This window comes from Martes martes (assembly GCF_963455335.1).
Source record: "Martes martes genome assembly, chromosome: 14".
NCBI lineage: Eukaryota > Metazoa > Chordata > Mammalia > Carnivora > Mustelidae > Martes > Martes martes.
Window position 1 is genome coordinate 55,393,811 of NC_137902.1, and position 22,494 is coordinate 55,416,304.

A 22,494-nucleotide genomic window follows, 5' to 3' on the forward strand; every position below is an offset into this window, starting at 1 on the left:
TGATTGCTGTGTTACTCCAGACAAACTGCTTAACCTCTCTGGGCCTCAGTATCTTCATCTGTGAAAGCGGTTTGTAGACTAAGTGCTCTATGCCACTACTCCTCTGGGCAGCTGCCCCAACCATGTCTTCCAGGGACACAGTCACACACACACCCACCCCGCTGCCACTCACGTGATCACGACGGGGGCCACTTTGTTGGGGATGATGGACTTGGCCTTACTGTTGTGCACGCCCGTGGTCTGGAAGGAGTGGACACTGAGCGAGTGCTGACCATCCATTGTGCTGCCACCCTGGAGACCCTCAAAGGGGGCGCCCGCCGAAACCGTCTGCTGGGCTGTGCTGGCCGTGGTGCCCATAATCCGCTGGCAGCCTCAGGAGCCCAGACCTGCAGGACGAGAAGGCATGTGGTGGCAGAAGGGGTGAGAAAATTCACGGCAGGCCGGGACCTAGCTCACCTCCACCCCCACTGCCCAGATGCCAAGTCTGAGGCCCAGAAAGGGCCAGCTCAGCCTGTAGCTGGAAACAGAAGGTAGGTGTGCTGTCTCCCACCTGTTCACTGAGTGCCTACTGTGTGCCTGTCCCTTGGCTGCCGGTCTGGCAGGGTAACGGACATAAAGGACATGAAGACACAGCCCCTGACCCCTTACGGTTATACTCCTCTAGCGAAAAGATGACTGTCAGGAAGGGGTTAATTAACCCTCCACACCAGGTCAGGACCTAGGGCTCTAAATGACTGGGTCAGGCCACCTGGAGGCCAGGCTCCCAGAGTGGGGAGAAGTGGGAAGACCTGGGGCAGGTGCAAAGGGAAGTCAGGTTTGGCTCTGAAGAATGCGGATGGGCGGGGGGCGCTCAGTCCGGTAAGAATCCACCTCGATTTTGGCTCAGGTCATGATCTCAGGGTCATGATATCGAACCCAGTGTCGGGCTATGTGCTCAACAAGGAGTCTGCTTGAGATTCTCTCTCCTCTGCCTCTGCCTCTGCCCCTGCTCGTGCTTTGCTGGCTCACTCATGTGCGCTCTCTAAAATAAATAAATCTTTAAAAAAAGAGGGGGAGAGAACGTGGATGGAAACAGGATGCAGGAGGACAGTTTAGTCATGAATATCACAAAATGAGGCTGGGGACACCCAAGGGTTCGGTGAAAGTGCCACGCCCCTGAACTTGACGCCATCGTCTGTATCACCATCACGGCCAAGGATTCCGCCATGCACGCACGAGGCAGGCTGGGCACCCTGCTGGATGCAGTGATTCCCTGGGGGAGGGGGGTTCTTTCCCAGAGAAATACTTAAGGATGTCCACAAAAACCAGGCTTCCGGGATGTGTTGCTCCTGGAAGTGTCACTTACAATGGCCAAACCCCGGGAACCCCCTCCAGCCAACAACAGCAGCTCTGATGAATAAAGTAGGGGCATCTCAAAGGTGAAAGGTTCAACAGCCATTGAAAATATCACACTGATGGATTTAGAAAGGCATCGAGGACGCAGGGATAGAAGGAGCGGGTTGTAAGGCAAGGACAGGCTGCTATCCCGTTTCACTTCATGAAAATGTATCAGCAGAAAGCCCTGGCAGATAATCGTCAATCTGCTCATGTAAGTTATCGCCAAGTGGGATGAGAGTTCATTTGCATCGTCTCCTTTTGCTTTTTCTCCTCTGAACACTAGTTAATAAAGTTAAAGCATACTGAGAACAAATCAGAGAATGTCTGGGGAAACAGCCACAGATGGGCAAGGAGCTGCTGGAGGGCTCGGGGAGCAGTCCCTAGACTCCAGACTCCCTCAGCCGGGGTCAGCCCCTCAGCCCAGATGAGCTGCTCCACACGGTGCAGACAATCTGCTGGAGCCAGCCACGTTTCCCCCCACCCCGGCCTCTGGAAACCAGCACAGCACCTCGGGAAGGTGGGTGGCGGAGGCAGGGGCTCAGCGGGTCAGTGGAAAGGATGAGCGTCCCCAGGCCCTGAGCACTCAGGCTTCCCCCTCTCCAGAGCCGCCTAGACAGTGACTAGACTCATCCACCCCTCCTCAAACCTTCCCAGACCACCACCTGTCCTGTCCCTCTCCGGTCTGGAAAGGGCTCCCTCTCTCCCTCCGGCCCTGCCTTGTCATCCTTGAAAACTCCCAGCAGCCGTGCGACATGGCTGTCAACACGCACACCTTGTGTTTGTAAGAGTCCCACCACACCCCGTCCGATTTCTCCCTCCCACTTTCTCTCTCTCTCTCTCTCCCTCTGTTTCTGCCAAAGGTGGACGGAATGAGCCTCTCTGTTCCTAAACAGAAGCACAGGCTGCTCAGAGAGCAAGAGGGGCTCCGCAGTGGGCCCCAGCCCGCCGAAAGGAGAGCCAGAAAGTTCTTTCCACTTCACCTGCTTTGGCAACGCCACTCACCGAAGTTCTCCAGACCTTCTCAGCAGCCTGGGCCGAGGAGGCATGGCTGGGAAGAGTCTCCCCCAGGAATAGGAGCATGGGTAGCTGTCGCAGACAAGGGCATGAGGGACAGGACATGGGAAGAGCCTGCAGGAGGCCGCAGGTGCCCACAGCTGCCCGCTCTAGGCTGAGCTGCGGCTGACACCCCCACAGCTCCAGCTCCAGCCACTCCCCCTTCTCGTGGGCTCCACAGGCAACAACAGGCCCCAGCTGGTGCCCCGTCAGGGCCGCTGGGAGACAATATCCATGTGCACAGCTGTAGGCTCCAGGGCTGGGGGAAGGACAATACCCTTTGAAAGTTGACCGGCTTCCAAACCGTCTAGAGGAGGGTGAAGCCCCCGATCTCCAGGCCTCCCACTCTGCAAAACTCCTCCTGAAACCTCTCTCCACCCTGCCTGGAGTGAGCCTCACCGGCCCAGGGGCCTCCTCCTGCTGGTCCCAGGCTACAGGGCCCCAAGCAACTTCCCCACGTCCCCAGCCCTAAAATGACAGCGGGGATGGCATGGTCCAAAAGCCTCTTCCAGATTCAAATGGATTTAGCTCCTACGACTGGTGGTCCTGGTGGTCACGCCACAACTGCCTGCTACCAGGGAAGGTGGTCAGCAAGGCAGGGGGCATGTTAGTGAGGTCCTAGTGCTCAAACTTCTGCCTGGGGGGAGAACGGAGGAAGGGACAGGGTGTGGGCACACTGAAAGACCTGCTCCACGGAGCCTGGATGGTTTATAAACAATTATGCTAGTCCCGAACTTCATCCGATCACAAGTGAAGGCTGCTGTTGCCACTGTGTGACAGAGCCTGGGACGTGGTTGTCATGGAACTCACAGGCAGTTTATACCCCACCGCGCCCTGCAGGTGTCTGGAACCGGCTCGTGATCATCCCTCCTTTAAAGCCACAGGGACCCGGGGCCCCGCCCATAGGCGCTGGGGAGCCTTGACTCGCCAACTCTGGGCAAATGTGTGCCTGGTGGTCCTAAGCCCCCAGGTTCTCACAAGTGACCTTACAAGCAAGTGATTCCTGAGGACCCCAGAATGAAACCTATCCTCACCGTGCCCGGCGAGCCCGAAAGCTGCTGCCATGCCATCTGCAAACAGGTTCTCAACACCTGAGACCAAAAGGACAACCACACTCACTTGGGTGTCTGCCACGCAGACGTGTGCCCATTAAAGGCACGCTCTAGCTTAATGTCCCCACCCGAGCTGAGTGACAACAGCCTGGTCACAGATGTGTCTTCACAAAATAAAAGTTAACCATAGTTTACTTCATCGGTGATCTTGTTCACAAAATAGTAACTGACAACATGTATTACTACACCACCAATTTGTTTTCTAGTGTTTCCATAGCTCTCTGACATCTTACTTCCTCTGTAAGCCCGTACAGTCTGTGCACTTGAAAACATTCTGGAAAGGGGGCCCATGAGTTTCTGCCAGGTGGCTAGAGGGGCTCTTGGCAAAAAGAAAGAAAGAAAGAAAGAAAGAAAGAAAGAAAGAAAGAAAGAAAGAAAGAAAGAAAGAAAGAAAGAAAGAAAACCCTAATTTGAAGGGGGAATATTCTCTGCCAGGGGCGCCTGGGTGGCTCAGGCAGTTAAGCGTCTGCCTTCAGCTCAGGTCATGGTCTCAGGGTCCTGGGACTGAGTCCTGCGTCGGGCTCCCTGCTCGGCAGCGAGCCTGCTTCTCCTTCTTCCTCTGCCTCTCCTCCTGCTCATGCTTTCTCTCTCTCACTCTCAAATAAATAAAATAAATCTTTTTTTTTAAGATTTATTTTATTTATTTGACAGAGAGATCACAAGTAGGCAGACAGGCAGGCAGAGAGAGGGGGGAAACAGACTCCCTGCTGAGCAGAGAGCCTGATGTGGGGACCCTGAGATCATGACCTGAGCCGAAGGCAGAGACTTAACCCACTGAGCCACCCAGGCGCCCCAAATAAAATAAATCTTAAAAAAAAAGAATATTCTCCATCAAACCTAGGTCCCTTTTCACCTTCTCCTTTGCATCTGCTTGTTAACACTTCAAAGCACCGACAGAGCGGTAGGCATCCAACAAGCCCGAAGGTCCTGGCCTTACTGTGTCCATTTTCAGAGGAGGATGGCGGACAGCAGCAGTTGTCAGCCACTCCTCCCAGTTTGCCTTCCTGCCCTGAGAGCCGGAGCATGCCCCACACTCTCCCTCCCTCCCTCTTGGACCCCCACTCATCCACTCCATTCTCTGCCAGAGCATCCCAGACACAGCCTCCCAGAGAGGGAGAGAGGTGCACGATTCCCCACAGTGGGATCGAGGACTCCAGGCCCCATTTCACCCACAGAAGCCCTCAGCGACTAAGAAGCCACAGAATCATCTGGACCACAGCTCTCACGGCGTCTGAGGAATTCCCCCATGAGGAGGTGGATCCGCCTGCCTCCACACACAGTCATTCCTGAGAGAAAAGAAACCGCCCTCTGGAATCCGTGGCAGAGAGGTGACCTTGTTTCCCCAGGAACAACTCAACGTTAGGAGCTGGAACATGAGCTCCAGCTCATCAACTGACTGCCTGATTTTACAGCACAAATGCCCAGGCTGCAGAGTGATGAGCTTCTCGTCAATGGCAGCATTCAAGCCGAGGAGGTGCTGGAACAGGGAGGCCAGGCAAGAGGTTCAAAAGCAGACTTTTCAGGCCTCAGCCCAAAACAGCAACATGAGTTTAAGTCTGTTTCTTTTCATATGGTTCTTGGTAAAACTGAATCGTCCCCACTCTGGTCTCAGTTTCCCCATCTGTAACCCAAAGCTCACAAGTCCCAATGCAGCAGCCATGACTTCCAGGCTTGGCAAACCCTGCAGGCTTTTCCAAAGCAGAGTTTGGCTCTCAGGACTGAAGCAGAAAGCTGCACATCAGCTATTGACCCCAGCCCCGTTCCTTTGTCCTCCCTCCCTGCCTACTGGGATGGACCCAGACTCTCTTACAAAATCCCTAGTCCCACCTCAAGGAAAGAGGTGACTCCCAGAACCACACAACCAGCTGTCACCAAAGGCTCTCAAAAGCAGCTTCAGAGCAGGCTACGCCCCCGGAGGTCAGCTAGTCCAACCCTCTCTCTTCACAGATGAGGAAACAGGCCCAGAGAGGGAACTCGAGGTGCTCCAAGTCATAAGGACAGAATTGAAAGCCAGAGCTCCTGCCTCCCATGCCCAGGCTCCCTGGCTGGGCCATGGCCCCCTCCAGCCCGAGCAAAGGGCAAGACTATGTCAGGAACACAGGGAGATGGTGTTGAGTGGATAATGCATGAGTGTGTAATTAGCCAAATCAGGGTGTGTGGTCACCCTGCGTTTGGGGGGTGGGGGGAGTCTAAACAGCAGCCTGAGATAGCCAGTGACCCTCACTGCAGAGACGGAAGGCCAACGGCTAGATCTCTGGGTGCAAAGCACTTGACATACAGAATCTCATTTAATCCTGACCAAAAAAAAAAAAAAAAAAGAGGTTCCAACTCTCACAACTGGTACCAAATTAACAAGATTCCAATGAAAAATGACCAAAAGATGGGGCACCTGGCTGGCTCGGCCACTGGAGTGTATGACCCTTGATCTCGGGGTTGTAGGTTCAAGGGGGGTAGAGGTTCCTTAAAGATAAAACCCTTTTTTAAAATGGGCAAGATGTGAAGGTATGTGCGAAGATCAAACAAGCATATAAACATACACCAGGCACCATCCATTGTCATCAAAACACGTTAGATCAACAAACGCTGGCAGACCCACACCGGGAAGCTCTGGCGAGGAAGTGTAGCAAAGCGTGTCTCAGACGTGGCCACTGAAGTTTAAGGCCATCCAGCCACTCTGGGAGACAGCTTTACCATCTCCCACGGTCCAGCAAGGTCAGCAGGATACGCTAGAGGTGTAAGATGCACGCAGATCTCAAGGAGTCCGTACCAAAAAATTAAAATATCCCGTCAAATCATGTCAAAATGATTCTGTGTTGATATATTGGGTTATATCGGAGTAAACAACATTATTAAAATGACGTTCATCTATATTTTCACATTCTTAATGGGACTAAAATGATGCAGGGGGCTCACGTGACATTTCTGCGGGACAGTGCTGCTGAGTCTCCGAGCTCCGTGATCCAGCAGGCACCCCTCGGCCAGTGCAGGGGAGCGGGGGAGTGGGGGAGAGGGCGTTAGGGGGACCTGCTGCAGGTAAGAATTTTGACCTTGTTCCAGACACGGGGACCCCCTGGGAAGCCAGTGCCAGCATTTCCATTTAACAGATAGAAAAGTGGGGACTCAATGGAAGTTTTAAGGGACTCTAATGGCCCGGCACCTAGTCGGGGACACAGCGGCTCTGACCCTGGGAAGCACGGGTTCTGGGGCCCAAGACTGGTGGATTCCCATCTCCACCACTACTTAGTGACTCCCATACACCACATACTTGGTGTATGGCTTACCTCCTCCGGGTGTCAGTTTCCCCTCTAAACGCAGGGGCGTCCCTGTGCCTCCTGAGTTGGGCTGTACGAGGCTGAAATCAGTGAGTGTGTAGAAAGTGACAGCTAGCCAGCCTGACACAGCCGGGGCTCCGACTCATCAGTCCCCTTCCCCTTCCCCTCCCAGGGGCCCCAACCTCATGCACTTCTCTCCCCCCAATCCCTTCCCACATCCCCTCCTGGCCACTGCTGGATCTGAACCTCCCTCATGGGGCCAGGGGCCTCACACAGACAAGGCCTATGAAAGGAACAGTTGGGAGGAATTGGTGGGCTCAGCGGTCCGCTGGCTCCCATCCCAAGCCAGTGACAGGGCAGAGCGGGCATAACACACCGTTCTAACTGCCCCTTCCATTCGATCCGGCAGCCCACTCAGGGAGGTTCCCATCTGCTCCTGTCCATCACCATGAACCCAGAGAGCCCTGCTCTGCATGACCTTGGGCAAGTCCTCTGCCCACTCTGGGACTCTCCCCACAGAAGAACAGGTTTGCCCCCTCCCGCTCCCTCCCACCTCTGCCACCACCCGGTCCACACCACCAGCTTCTGTCCTTCCCTCCTGTCCCCCCACAATCCATCCTCCGTGCGGCAGCCAGAGGATCCTGTAAAACTCTGAATCAGGTCACACGGGGACATCCAGCCCCATCCCCTGCTGAGGAGGCCCCGCCCCTCTGACCTCACTCACCGCTGGTCCTGGCCACAGGCCCCTCCTTCTTCCAGCACCCCCAGCCCACTCCTCCTCATGAAGGCTGCACACCTAGCACCCTCTGCCTGGAACGTTCTTCAGCTTGTTCACATGGCCGCCCGTTCCTGTGCTCGTGGCTCAAATGTCCCTCTTCAGGGAGGCCTCTCTGAGCCTCTGGGGACGCTGTCTGCCCACAGCACCCCACACCAGTCTCTGTCCATCTACAAGCCCTTTTATTTCCCAGTTGCCTCACTGATAGGGTTATGGGAACCCCTCGGCCTCCTCCCGTCCCTCTCCAAGCCGGGACAGTGCCTGACTGGTCCACATCGTGGCCCCAGCACCAGGACAGCGCCCGGCAGATGCTCAGGAAATATTTATGAGATGAGCATATGACCAGCCTCAGGCACCTGAAGCTTCTAGCTTCAGAGGAGTGGGCAGCTGGCACCAAGGAGCAGGTCTCAGTCCTTCTCAAGAGCATGAGGAGGAAGCGGCTCCCACACCATCCTGCTCTCACCTGGATTGCCCTCCTCCCCCCACCCTCCCACATTCCACCCACCCCTTGAGGTTAAAGCCCAGTGCCTCCAGGAAGCCCTCCCTGATGACACACCCACCACCCACCCCTCCACCCCACCTCTCAACACCCGCAGCCCATTGTGATCACTGCAAGATGGAACACTCCATTCCCTTCCACAGCACGCTCTTCCTGGCAGGGGCCATCCTGCGTCCTTCCTGGCTCCGTCCGCTGCCTGGCTCAGGGGAGGGGCTGCACACATAATGACGGAACAAATCGGCTCCATCTCGTTATCTCCCCACCCTGCCTGGCTCGTGCTGATGGGAACAAGGGCGGCACCCCACAACAAGGAGGCACAAAAGATAGGAAGGATGTTTACTTACTTCTGAGTGGGGGCACCAAGTGACGTTATCTACTTTCCTTTGGCTTATCCGTCCCTTCTCAATTTCCGAGAACGAATAGGATTACTTTGGGAACGTGCAATTAAAGTATAGTTATTTGTAATGGTTTCAGACTGGGATAAAGGTCACGGCTCCTCACCTGGGCGCCCCCCGCACCCCCCCACTGTGCTCCCCCAGCTCTGTGTCTTTGTCCCCCCACCACCTCCAGTGGCCGCTGCCCCTTGCCATCCATGTGCCCATAATAATCACAGCACTCATACAGCCTGGTGGGATTTTTCATATCTTTGTGAGTTTTTTGGCTTTGCTAATGTCAACCACCTCAAAACCAGGTGAGACAGAGTTTGTGACTCCCCCACTCTACAGAAGAGGCCGCAAGGAAGCAGGCCAACAACAGGAATTTCCCCAGGCTCCGCAGCTCAGGGGAGGCAGAGTCACATGGCTTTGGCTGCGTGGCACATGGCCTCACGTCTCTGAGCGTCACCCAGACCTAACCCTCCACCACCTCCAGCCCTCAGCCTCCTTCTTTTGAAAACGAGCAGATCAGCATACAAAGCAAAGCTACCAGGGGTCTGGGATGGCAGGAGACCTCCCTCATCCGCTACACTGTATGTTTCTGAAATGTTTCCACTTTTTTCTAAACTGGAAAAAAAAAAAAAAAAAGATCCACAAGTTAAAACCAGAGGTGGAAGAATGTTTGGAAACATTCCCCAGTATGCAGCAGGTGGACGGCCACCGCGGGATGGGCCTGGAGTTCCGAGCTAGCCTTCGAGGGTCCCAGTTCCGGCAGGGAGGAGTCATCCTTGTCACCCCCTGAGATGACAGTATGAGGTGGGCTTGGAGCCAGGAGTGGGCAGAGTGGGCAGAGTGACTGGGCAGCTGAGGAGCTGTGGCCAGTGGGAGACCCGCAAGTGACAGCAGGTCCCACTGCCGAGGGAGCGCCCAAGCTGGGAGACACTGCAGGGGAGGGCTAGCCTCCCTCCTGGCTCCCCTAACAGCTGGCGGATGGAGAACGGTCTCCTGTCAGCTCTGCGGAATCTAGGACCCTCGGGAAGGTAAAGGGTCCTTTCTGGCAATCCTAGCCTCCTGGCTCCTAGCCTGGGGAGCCCTCCCACCTCTGAACCTCCCCTGTAGGTCAGCTCTGCCTGACATAAAGCTCTGTCTCTACAGGAACCTGGATTAGAGAAGGGGGAAAGATTATAAGGAACATTCTGCAGACAAATGGGAAATTTTGAATATGGATGGCGTTTTGGAATAAATAAGTTAATTCCTCGGTGTGATGATATTGTGGATATTGTGCTCCTGGGAGACCCAGGCTGAAGGGTCCAGAGATGAAGCACCTTGGTGTCTGTCACCCTTAGGTGGTTGAGAGACAGAGACAGAGCTAGAGAGACAGAGACAGAGAGCACAAGCAAACGCAGCAAATGTCAGCCACCAGCGAGGACAGACACTAACTCACTAACAGTACTCTCCTCCCTTCTGTAGGCTTAAAAGTTGTCCAAATACAAAACTGGGGATGAAAACATTTTTTAAATGAAATTTTTAAAAAGTCAAGCTGTCTCACAAGAAGCAAGCCTTCCACACATCCCCCCAAGTCCTCCCCCTTGAAGACTCAGGAAGCATCTGGTCTAGAGGGTAGAGGTCATCGTCCGCAGGCAGAAAGCGGTCCTGTGTACCACTGGCTTGATCCCTGTGGGTCTGCGATTTTCCACTCTAATTAGCTGCCAGTACTTGGAAATCAAGGGGTTTTGAACAGAAGTGTAGATCTCTGGTTTCTCTTGAAGTGGGGTGCAGGTACAGGGCCCTGGAGCCCTCCCTGACCTCCCCAGCCTGCTCCCTGGGGCAGCCCTGCATTGGTGGCATCCCGTCTACCTCTGTCACAGCTCCTGCAGCCCCTACATGAGTCCCCAAGTCTGTGAGTCCCCTGGCCTCCTGGCTACCATCTGGTGAGGGAGCTTGTCCTCTCCCTCAGGCCCCAGTAGCCCAGACACAGGCCACACTTCCTGGCAGACTCTGACCCCCTCAGGAGAGGCTGGCCCACATCCTTTGTTCTGACCGTTGCCACTGGGCTGCCTCTGACCCCCAGAGAGCTTCTCTGCTCCCTCTTGCTGGCCCTGGGGCATGGGGCTTTCTGGTCCCAAGACTGACCTCCCTGGGGGGGAATGTCCCTGGTGGGGGATGTCCCTGGGGGAGACTCCATAATCCCGGAAGTCCTGACCCACTTCTCAGCCTGGGGGCATCCTCAGGTTTGACCAAAGTGCCCACAATGCCTCCACCCATTAAACAAGCCAGATGACGGGCAGAAACCTACTCCCCATGTCCCCTGCAGGTACCCATGACAGTCTGAGCTAATGGAACACCAGGGGCCGTGTCATGTGGCAAGTTCCAGAATCTTCCCTAGGGCCCCTTTTCCTCTCTTCCTCCATCCTGCTGTCTGGAACACAGATGCGATGCCTGACATTTCCCAGCCATCTTGAACCACGAGCACGTGAAGCCACACCCTCGGAATGGGAGCGGTCAAGTTTCCCAAGGAATCCACCGCCTGGAACCACCACCCCAGGCGTGGGCTGCAAAGCTCTGGGTTTGGACAGGACATAGAAATAAACTTCCATCTTGTGTAAACCACTGTTACTTGGCTTGTCCTGTTACTCGCAGCCAAACCTAATCCTGACTAATGCGCTCCAGTATTTTTAGGTTTGACCCTTAGTGACCACACGCCACACGACAACAAGACAGAACGTACTTCTTTCCCCTCTCACAGGAGAATGTCAAGTTTCCTGGCTTGTAACAGTCAGGTAGAGCAACACCAAGATCCTGTGAACCCAGCAGGTGCTGGGCATAGGGGTTCACAGAATACAGAAGACATTGTCTCTGGCCACCAGGGCCCACAGGGTCGCTGAGGAGACGCACACGGGAGACCATTAGAGCACCAACGACTGCCAGACGGTGCGGGCCAGCAGCTCTCCCCAAGTCAGCCACAGAGATCTGGAAAGTTCCAAGCAACTAAATGTTTGTTCCATGCCATAGATAGAGGCTTGGCCACCATTATTCCGAAAAGGCAGAGAGAGACTACAGTGTCTCTCCATCTGCAGTCTCTCTGTGGCCCCCCTGGGCTATTCTGGAAAACAGGAAGGTGTTATCTGGATGGGAGGGCCCCTGCCTGTTGGATTTTTCGGGAGGAGTGAGAGGAGGGGGATGTCATACTCCCTAGGGGGGGACCCAGTCAGCTCTGGGAGGGCAGTCATCCCGCTCCTGGAAGAGTCTGAGGCACCGCCCGTGTCCAGGTTCCATGCACCTGGGATTGGGGGAAAGGAGAGGCAAAACCCCAGTGGGGAAGACCCTGGGGAGAACAGGGTTAAGGAGGACATGCTCACCGGCTGAGCTCCAAGCAGTCGGCCATCTGGGCATCTCAGGGTCAGTAGAAATCTAGAGTTTCCTGAGACCTCACCCAGGTCTCTGGGCCTGCTGATACTCACCTGGCCACTTCCAGGGACAGGGCCCCAAGGGGCCAGTGAGACCTCAGAATGGACCCCCACTTCTGACCTCCAGTAACATCATGGGGGCCTGAGGCCTGCTTTTAAGGAACCTTGAAAATCCATGACCCAATTCTGGGGTCTGTCCCCATCCTTCTACTTCTGTGGCTTTCAGTCTAGACTCTCTTGCCCAGCTTTCAAGACCCCTCCCTTCCCACCCCCAGCACCCCCTATTACCCTCCACATCCCCAACCTTCCTGGCAAACCCCGGTCTCTATGGTATAGAGCAGCAAAAGCCCCAGGAGACGTTCCTCTCCAGCCCGAACTTTCTAAGAGGTCTCAAGTTAAGCACAGCCCTCTCTGGGCCACATTTCACTGCCATCTGCAAAGTGAGGGGGATGGGCGGGATGGAAGGCTTTCCAGCTTTTAGCAGCTGAGCCCTTTCAGTCCTTGATGAAAGTCCAGTGTGCAACACAGCTCACTGTGCAATATACCCGCTAAGCTAGCGGCCAGCTCAGGAAGGGCGATGCAGAGCCTCCCGTCCCCAGCCCTGCCACGCAGCTTCTCTAGAGAGGAAAAGCTCCAGAGCTACGGGCCAGAGATGCTCCAAGCCCCCTCCCGCTCGGGCCTCCCAGGACACATCTAGCCCTTCCCTTGCCCGCACGTCTGTCCTCAGACATCTGCACCCACATCCCCTCACGCCTTCCACCAACGCCTGGTGGCAATGCCCCCTCTTCCTTCCAGAGTGCGGCCTGGGTCCCCTGAGACCCAGGCTGAGCTCCCCGCCCTGGTGTCTAGTAAACACGTGCCCCATCTCCCTGGTCTGGATCCAGTGCTCCTCCAGGGCCCCTAGAAAGCCGAACCCACCACAGCTGTTGGTTCCAAAGATCATTTTCCTAAATAAATTTCCCGTTCACAACATCATTCCCGCTTCAGAACAATCCTCTGAGAAAGGCAGATGCGCCGGCCACTGTGCCATTCGGCAGATGGGAACACTGAGGCCTCAGATTCACTACATGACAGAACAACAGAACCACAGCTGGGGCTCTTTTCACCGCATCATCCTCCCACCCTCTCCCATTTCCCGATACCACCCTCACTTTCCCAGCAGATGATGGGAAACTTAAACCAGGGACCCGTTGGAAGGCAGGGAACGAGATGGACCCAGAGAAGAGGACCCCTTCCAGGGGCATGGCCTGTCATGTGCACCCCAGGCAGCCAGATGCCCGGGGCGGGTAACAATGGAGCTAAAAATAGGGCAGGAGGCTGAGCGGCCAGCTGCCGGAAACATCTGCCTGGGCTGCAGAACAAACATGACGGAAGTCACCATGCTGCAGGGTCCCCTAGCGTGGGGCTGGGGACAGCTGGGGGCGGGGGAGGGGAGGGCAAGACCCTCAGGTCTGCACTGAGGGCAGGGGCCTTGTCGCTCCTAACACACACACACAAACACACACAGTGTAAATCCACCTTGTACACCAACACGGATCTCGGGTCAGAGTCAGACGCACCTTCAAGTCCCCAGTCTGCTCCTCTCATTTTATAGAAGAGGACACTGAGGTCCAGAGTAGGCCAGACAACCGGCCACACTCACAGAGACAGTGGACAGCAGGGTGAGGCCCCGGGGGGGGTCTCTGACCCCCTCGCCTGCCCACCTGCCTCCCCAAGCACGTCCATCCAGGGCTGGGAGAGACCCTGACCAGGAGGAGCTCTCCTGCCCCACAGCAGGAAGCATGCCAAGCAGAGACAGATCAGCATGCAAGACTTCAGTTCAGACTCGAGGAGGAACTACACAGCAATCCATGACTTCCGCCAGGCAGACCCAGCCTTCCCCTCCAGCCTCGTGCTCCCAGCTCCCAGCCTCGTTCTCCAAACTCTAGCCAGAGTGAAATTCTTACAGTCCCTGGCACAGACATCTCAATGGGGCTTTGCAAATAATTAACAATATCAAAAGTAGTAAGAAAGCAGAGGTGCATCTTATTGGAGTGGGGGTTGGGCCGGGGTGTTTTAGAATCTACGTAAGGTGGAAACCATGCCCTCGGAAATTCGTACTAAAACCCATGAAGGACAAGGTGAGGCCACCTCTCCAAGACGCCAATGCCGCCAGCTTATCATCCGAGCGATGGCACACGCACCAGCGGGTTGGGCTGAGGGGCAAACGAGGTTGAGAGCTACGCACCGGCCTCATGCTCATTCACGCCATAGCTTCCTGCCCCACCTGCTCCCTCTGCCTAGCTGACCCCCAGCCCCTGATCCAGGGAGCCTCCTTCATGTCCCCCAAGCCATGTCCCACATGGCCGTGGCCTCCAGGAGCCCACCAGGCCAGGGACAGGGCTGGCCTCCGACAGTACCCCAGTGCCTGGCACAAAGGAGCCACTTAAATGAACAAAAGTGGACAGATTTCTAAAGAACAACAAAGAAAGATCAGCTCTGTAGGAGGCATGTTGTGAGCACAAATGAGACAGCACAGATGGGTTTTAGCCCAGGGCCTAGCACACAGCAGGTGCTCTGTAAATGCATGCCTGTTTGAACCAGCATAAGAAAATGGAGCCTGGGGAAGGACGAGGACTCCTGCGTCCCATAGGGCAGAGAAGGTTAATGAGGAAGGGACATGAAGGCCAGAGGCTGTGGAGGCCCCTTCAGGCCAGGAAGGGGGGAGGGTGACTCTGAGAGCCCGTCTGAGAAACAGACCCCACCCCTGCAGGAGAACTGCCTGGCTGAGACCCCTGCGTCTCTCCTGTTGACTCACGCTCTCCTTGCCTCCCAGAGGAACAAGAAGAAGGGGGCACCTAAGCGTCCCCTCAACTCCTCACTCACTCCCGAGGACTGAACACATCAGCAGCTTCAGCAGGATGTGAAATCACAAGTGATGAACTACACCCAGCGGCTTACATCCCCACCCCCCACCCCAAGGTGCGCTCTGGGGTTTGTCAGCGGGGGGAGGATAACTGTGGCAGCGGGCAAGACGGCCCGAAGCCCGAGAGAGGCCCAGGCCCTGTGCGGAAGCCATTCCCCTTTCACCTGACCCACAGTTCCCACCGCACGCTCTGGAGAGCCCGGGTCCCCAACGCCTTCCCGGTGCCTGCAAGGTCAAGGCTAGTCTCAGGACAGTACCAAGTACCATCGCCTTTTCACCATGGGTGAGGACGCTGATGGTGCAGAAGCCGCGGGTGAGACTCAGCAGGAGGGATAGCGCTGGCCCCCAACCAGGCCGCCCGTCACTCACAGTGACAAAATACGCCAGTGTCCCCTAAGAAGGTCATTGATGAGGGGCTCCTGGCTGGCTCAATGAATGAATGGAGCATGCAATTCTTGATCTTGGAGTTATGGGTTCGAGCCCCATGCTGGGTGTAGGGATTACCTGAAAATAAATTTTTTTTTTTTTTAAAGTCTTTAATGAAGCAGTAAAACTAATTTCACTGAAGCCCAGGGCTTAAGTACATACACATCTGTTTACTATTCTGTGTGATGACAAAGCATGTACCTGGGCTGCTGGGGGACACGATGGGTGTCTGGGGGAGAGGCACCTGCGAGCCTGTCCGAGTGGTCAGCCTAACCAGCCTCTGCATTCACAGAAAGAACGGCCAACAGACAAACGCCGGTTACTCAGAATTGGGTATCTGGCAAAAATTGTCTCAAAACTGAACAAAGTGAGCCTGCCCTTTCAAGGATCATTGTTGCCAAAGATCAAGTTAGAGCTTTAAGGGAAACAACTGAATTTTGGAAAACTTGCATCAGCCATCGTGAGTCTGGCAGCATCCCAAAACACAAAGATTTCACAATGCTACAGGGGATGATACTAACATATGTAATTTGCGGACGTCGCTAAAATGAAATGTATCCACGTTGAGAAGATCTGTATAACTTCGTGAGCCAGTATTTTCCCAATGACCATATGTGATATGACACAATCATACCTGTGTCAAAAATCCATTCGCAAGACAATCCGATGGATCTTAGCATAACGAAATATGAAAAATTCATTAACAGGGTTGCAGATTCTACATTTCAAATGACCTTTAAGAAACTATCACATGTTGAATTTTAGTGGGGTCTCAAAAGAAAATATCCAGAGGCTAATAAAATATCTTTCCCTTTTCCAACCACTTATCTGTGTGAGGCTGGATTTTCTTCATACATTTCAATCAAAACAACATATCACAAGAGCTGAATAAAGGAGCAGATATGAGAATCATGTCTGTTACTAAACCAGACAAGAAAGTGATCTGCGGAGGGGGTCCAGCTGGCTCAGTCAGTAGAGCATGCGACCCTTGATCTCGGGGTCATGAGTTTGAGCCCCACGTTGAGTGTACAGATTACTTAAAAAAATTATTTTAATCTTTAAAGTGATTTACAAACTGTAATACAATGTCACTCTTCCCATTGTATTTTGTTTTGGAAAACACAGTTCAGGCTTCAGGGAAAAAAAAATAAAAAACACCTTATCTAGTTAACATATAATGGGTTTGCTATTATTTTTTAAATAAACTTATACATGAATGTTTTTAAATATATTCAGTTTTAATTTCTCAAATAGTAAATATCAATTTATGTATACAACCCACATAAACAGAAGTTCTTTGGAGTCTTTAATTTTTAAGAGTGTAAAAGAAGGAGGTCTGAAGCTAAAAAGCTTGCAAATAGCTGTGATTTAACACCCACAAACCCTTGGTTAACATGTACTAGCGTCTGTCCCACCTTGCAGGTACAGACCGTGAGGCACAGAGAGTCTGGGTAACTGCCCAAGGGCACGCAGGTGGCAAAGAGCTTCCAAGGGCACATCATCCTCCTCTAACATCATGCTCCTGAAGGAAGTGCCAAAGGATGAACAATGACATACTAGAAACGACACCACATTAGTGACAGAAGAGAATTCGGGACAGAAAAGAACTTTCTACACAAAATGCTAGGAAGACATACAGTTCAACATCAGTAGATCAGACTACCCTTAAAAAAATGGTCAGCTTTTACCCAACACACACACGCGCGCGCACACACACACACACACACACAAAACCCCACAAAGCTAAAAGGCAAATGGTAAACCGCATAAAGATATTTTTGTTATTATTAATCATATTCAATACAGCTCTTCTCAAGCAGAAAAATAAGTATAACCTTGAGAGTATAACAGACCCCAAAAAAACCAAAAAAGCCCAACCAAGAAATACAAATGGACAATAAATGTGAGAAAAAGACACGCAACCTAACTTGTATTTTAAAAACTGGAAAGCAGGGTACCTGGCTGGCTCAGTCATTCGGTGTCTGCCTTTGGCTCATGTCATGATCCCAGGACCCTGGGATCAAGCCCCGCATCGGGCTCTCTGCTCTCCCACACCCCTTGCTCGTGTTTCCTCTCTCGCTGTGTCTCTCTCTGCCCAATAATTTTTTTTAAAAATCTAAAAAGAATAAAATAAAAACTGGAAAGTATGAAAAGCCCCACCTTGCCTCTCATGGCGTCACAGATACAAGAGCATGAAAACACCCAGCGTCCACGTGGGTGCCAGGGACGGGCTCCCCCCAAAACACCTGGCAGGATGCACCTTGCACAACTCCCTAGAGGCCAATCTAGCAATAATTCTTAAATACCTTAACACGCAACCCTTTGATCCCGCAGTTTTCCTATCAGTTGATTCAAAGGAAATCATCAGAGATAGGGCCGCAAAAATGTTCGACATAGCTTAGCTTAGTTTAGCCAAAGCCTGAAAACATCTTTCACATCAACCGTGGTCAAAGTCCGCTGTGTGGCAGACGTCATTGTGCAGTCATTAAAATGGTCAGAGTGTCAGATGACTGTCACTTAACACAACACGGAGGGAAAGAAGAACACAACACGGAGGGAAAGAAGCCAACAGAAACACACTCTGTCTGATTCCGTTCCTCTAAAACTCAAACACAGGCCAAACTAATCCGTGGTGGTGGAAGTCAGACAAGACGTCCCATTTGGAGCAGGAAGGAGGGGACAGCGACGAGTGCAGGGATCTGGGGTGCTGGAACCCTGCCATTCCTTGGCCTGGGGGAGGCCGTGAAGGCTGTGCTCATTTTGTATAATCAATCATCGGGGTGTATACCTGTGATGCGCCTGCTTTTCTGCCCCCCCATCCCTGTGAAACTCCAACTTAAAAGTTTCAAAAGCAAGAAGTAACAGTTTATTGACTCACATAGGAAAATATCTATTGTGTATTTAGTTACCAAAAAAAGACACAGTATATATATACGTGGGCTCACACATACATACACATAGGAAAAGCTTCTGGAAGGATAAATCTCAAAACATGCATGGTGAAGTGTGGTTATCACTGGAAAGTGGGGTCACAGATGGCCCTTCTAATCTTCCTGTGTATCTTTGTGTTCTCTGATGTTTCCTTTTTTTTAAGATTTATTTATTTGAGAGAGAGAGAGAGCACGCGTACACCCTGATGGGGAGGGACAGAGAGAGAGAGAAAGAGAATCAAGCAGACTCCCTATTGAGCAGGGAGCCGGACACAGGGACCGATCCCAAGACCCTGACGTCATGACTTGAGCCAAGACCAGGAGTCGGACGCTTAACCCAATGCACCACCCCAGAGCCCCTCTATGACATTTCTGTGATGAACATAAACTATTGCTAGAAAACAGAGGGTAAAACCACAGAACCACACAGTATGGCCGTTCCCAGCAACAACCCTGGTTCTTTAACCACGTTATGGCCCAAAGAGCGCCTGACCCCACAGGAAAAGCTCGGAGGACGAGGTGTTCCTGAGTTGCCAGTGACGGAAAGCTAAACACCTTCCCATGGAAATCATTAGGATCTCAGAATCGGCAAGACTTGGGTAGACCGCAGCCCTGCCCCCCACAACCAGAGGCCTGGGTTAGCTCCTGGGCTTCAGTTTCCCTGTGGCAGAGAAAGGGTTAAATGAGGTCATGGATGCCCTGGCCTGACCCAGTCGGTGCCCAGAGCGTATGAAATATACAGGCTCCCCCAGGTTCCACAGAGGAAGAAATGGGGGCCCAGGAGGTCAAGTGACAGCCCCAGGGACACACACAGAGCCCTTCTGGCCCTCCGTGCTCCCAGCATACAGAGCAGGCTGGACACTGGACTTGACCTCGGGTAGCCTCCCTTGGAACCCACACCCATCATCCCCATGAAACCTCCACGTGGAAGGCCAGGGCAGGAAAGGTGGGTGGCTGATCCAGACAGGAAGTGACCTCACCGGATGAAGGACAAGCCAACATTCCACAGGGAGCCCCACCTGCTGGGGACCTTCGGGGTCATGGGAGCCAGGAGTGGGTGGGCACACGGAGGCCAAAGGAGGAAACAGGATTTATTGCAGAAGGCCAGGCACATGGCAGACCCCCCAGCAGGGAAGTGACTTCATTTCACACTCTGTCGCCCTTGCTTCCGTCCTGGCATGGCAGGGAGTTAACCCTGAGAGGGCCATTCTCCCCTGGGCACTAGCCAACTCCACAAAAGCCAGGGCAAGAGAATCAGGCTTTCTCCTCTCCCCACTCCTACTATCCCCAATCCACAGATAAGCAAACCAAGGCTCAGAGGGCTGATCACGAGACAAAGGACTCCAGGACCTTTCCCTCTACACTGAGCTGCACAAATGGTAATTCAGGGTCAGGAACTCAGGGAAGGCTTCCTGGAAGAGGAGACCACTGAGCTGGGCCTTAAAAGAGGAGCCACATTTGACAGACAAGAAAGGCATCCCACATGGAGGATACAGCGTGGAGAAAGAAATGCGTGGCACTGTACAGAGGCTTCTAGAAGTAGTAAGGTACTTACTAGTACCAGTATTTACTAGAGGCCAGAATACAGGACAGGATGGGGTTGGGCTGAACCCCAGCTGCCTCGGGAACTGTGCCAGAAAGTCAGGATGTTGCTTTGTGGGGTGACTATTGTATAGACTGCAGCAATAGCAGAGCTGTATGATGATGCCCTGTGTTAACCAAAGAGGGCTGCATGGAAGAGGCAACACATGGAGGGACCACTTCAGCAAGGACTATTACTCTGGGGCCCAAACCTCAGGAGACCTCATCCCCACTACCACCACCAGCCAGCATCTCCAACTACTCTGGGTTTCTCTGTAACAGAGAAGGAAAGAAATCCGTAGTACCAAGAGTGCCAAGGTACACACTGGACGCCCAGGCTGATCCCAGCCCATCAGGCAAAACTAAACTTGAAACCCTAAAACCTAAAACGTGCCTGCTGTGACTCTCCAGGCCTCTGGGCAGCTTCTGGCCGGGGAAGAGATCCACCACCTCAAACCTCGGGTGACCAAGGGAAGGGCAGAGAGAAAACACCAGGGCACAGCAGGGGAAGAAAAATATTTTGAAGTTTCTCCCTCTTCCTGTTTATCTATCCTCTTGATCCAGAAGCTCCCGGTAGCTGTTTGTTCAGGGAAAGTTCTGCCAACAGTGACATCCTGCCGTCAACCACCCTGGACCCAGCGGCCTCTGCCAGCCATGGGCCGGGGGCACTGAGGACCCCATCCCTGAAGATCACTGCCGAGCCCAGGGAAGCTGCTTCATAAACGGGCTTTCGACAGAAGCTGGGGCACAGGAACGGGGACCCAGCCAGGGAGGAGGGGCCGCCTGCCACTGTCTCCTCGGCACCAGCCGGCACCGATCAGCTCCACGCTCAGCTGGGGAGAGGTGACAGACAAGGTTTCAAGGAAAAATTCTGAGCCTGGCCTGGACACTGCAAATGGGGGTGGGACTGAGGAGCACGGACTGTGCAGCACTGACTGGTGGCCAGTCCTGGCAGACCGATGACTTGCTGTGTGACCTTGGCCTAGTCACTGAACTTCTCTGAGCCGAATCCCTTTATCTGTAAAATGAGGATAATATTGGAACCTACTTCATAAGGATGTGGTGAGGATTACATGAGACAACACGGGAAAAGGACTGTTCCCCTAGTAAATGTGAATAAACATTCTCTATTCCCATGCCCACCATCAAGTTAATACCCTCACTCAATCCTGAAGATCTGAGGTACTTTTAAAATAATCTCCGAGGCGCCTGGGTGGCTCGGTACATTAACTGTCTGCCTTCAGCTCAGGTCATGACCCCAGGGTTCCGGGATCGAGTCCCATATCTGGCTCCCTGCTCAGCAGGGAGTCTGCTTCTCCCTCTCTCTCTCTGCCCCTCCCTGCAGCTCATGCTCTCTCTCACTCAAATAAATTAATTTTTAACAAATAAAATAAAATTAATTAAAAATAAAATAAGCTCAAAAGAACAATTACAACTTTAGAAAAGGAATGAAATTCTGACACAAGCTATAACATAGATGAATCTTGAAGGTATTAGGCTAAATGTTTAAATGAGCCAGACACGAAAGGACAAACACTATATGATTCCACTTACATGAGGGACCTAGAGCAGTCAAAGTCACGGAGACAGGAAGGAGAAAGATGGCTGCCAGGGGCCAAGGGAGGGAGGATGATGTGGGGTTAGTGTTCAATGGGCATAATCTTCGGTTTCAGAAGAGGAGAAAGTTCTGGACATGTTGGCGATGGTTACGCAACAGTGTGAATGTACGTCACGCTAGTCACCTGTACAACTAAAAATGGTTAAACAGGTACATTTTTTGGTATGTATAATTTATCTCATCTTTTTAAAAAAAAGGTTCATTCAAAAAAAAGTGTTTTTGGATGCCTATATTAATTTTTGTCCCTGCCTTTGGATAGTTCCAGGCCAAGAGGCGGGACGGGCATGGAAATTGCTGAAGGCATGGCCTCCCCCGTTGGAGACCTGGGGGGTGGGTGCCAAGGAAAGAGGCAGACACATTGCTGCCTGGGCCTGGCCAGGCTGGCAGGAGGTAGCCCCAGAGCCGGGGTGGGGGGTAGGGGGGCACCAACTCAGAACGAGCCACTCTGCCAGGCTCCTTCCAGCACAATAGGGGGTCTGAGCCAGGCAGCCCCACTCTCCTGCACCCACCGGGAGCACAGCGAATGTGAGAGACCCAGGACACTCACACCTCGTGCCTGCGCATGCACGCACACATACACACACTCCCAGGCTAAAGGCCCCAGGGCGGCCCTCACATGCTAGTCCTAGCCTGTGCCAATAGCCAACAACCAATAAATAACAACGGCTCCCCATCAGTCCCAGCACCTACCGCCAAAGGCCCCAGGGCGGCCCTCCCCATCAGTCCCAGCACCTACCGCTAAAGGCCCCAGGGCGGCCCTCACATGCTAGTCCTAGCCTGTGCCAATAGCCAACAACCAATAAATAACAACGGCTCTCCATCAGTCCCAGCACCTACCGCCAAGGAAGGCAAACTGTGGCCTGCCCACCGTGCCCAAGGCCAGGGACGGAGAAGAAGGTGTGCAAGCAAGAACTGCTCAGTGGCACTGCCCAGTGTAAGGAGATCTGGAAATACGGCCCTCCTTATGCCCCCTGACCTCTGCCTGACCACCCTACCCACAGGGCTAGGGTGAGAAGCAGGCCACATTGTGGGATGGGGAGGTGGGTAGGAAGTTGGGGGGAGGGCCAGAGGTGGGCTAGATTGGCTGAGCTCCCCCATGAGTCACTGTGTGATCTTGGGCAAGTCATTTTCCCTTCTGGGTCTTCTGAAGACTCCTTAGCTTCTT

The 22,494-nt window shown here is 53.3% G+C and overlaps 1 protein-coding gene across 1 annotated transcript in view; it reads right to left on the minus strand.

Annotated features, from left to right (window-relative positions):
• PALD1 (phosphatase domain containing paladin 1) overlaps nucleotides 1–17,613 on the minus strand; it is a 51,206-nt gene extending 33,593 nt beyond the window's left edge. Inside the window, exons 1-2 of the mRNA XM_080822712.1 lie at nucleotides 17,507–17,613; nucleotides 173–386 (exon numbers count right to left, since the gene is read on the minus strand). Of these exons, the coding sequence (XP_080678838.1) occupies nucleotides 173–357 (185 nt within the window). The 5' untranslated portion in view covers nucleotides 358–386; nucleotides 17,507–17,613. The remainder of the gene's footprint in view (nucleotides 1–172; nucleotides 387–17,506) is intronic.
• Between the last annotated feature and the right edge of the window lie 4,881 nt (nucleotides 17,614–22,494).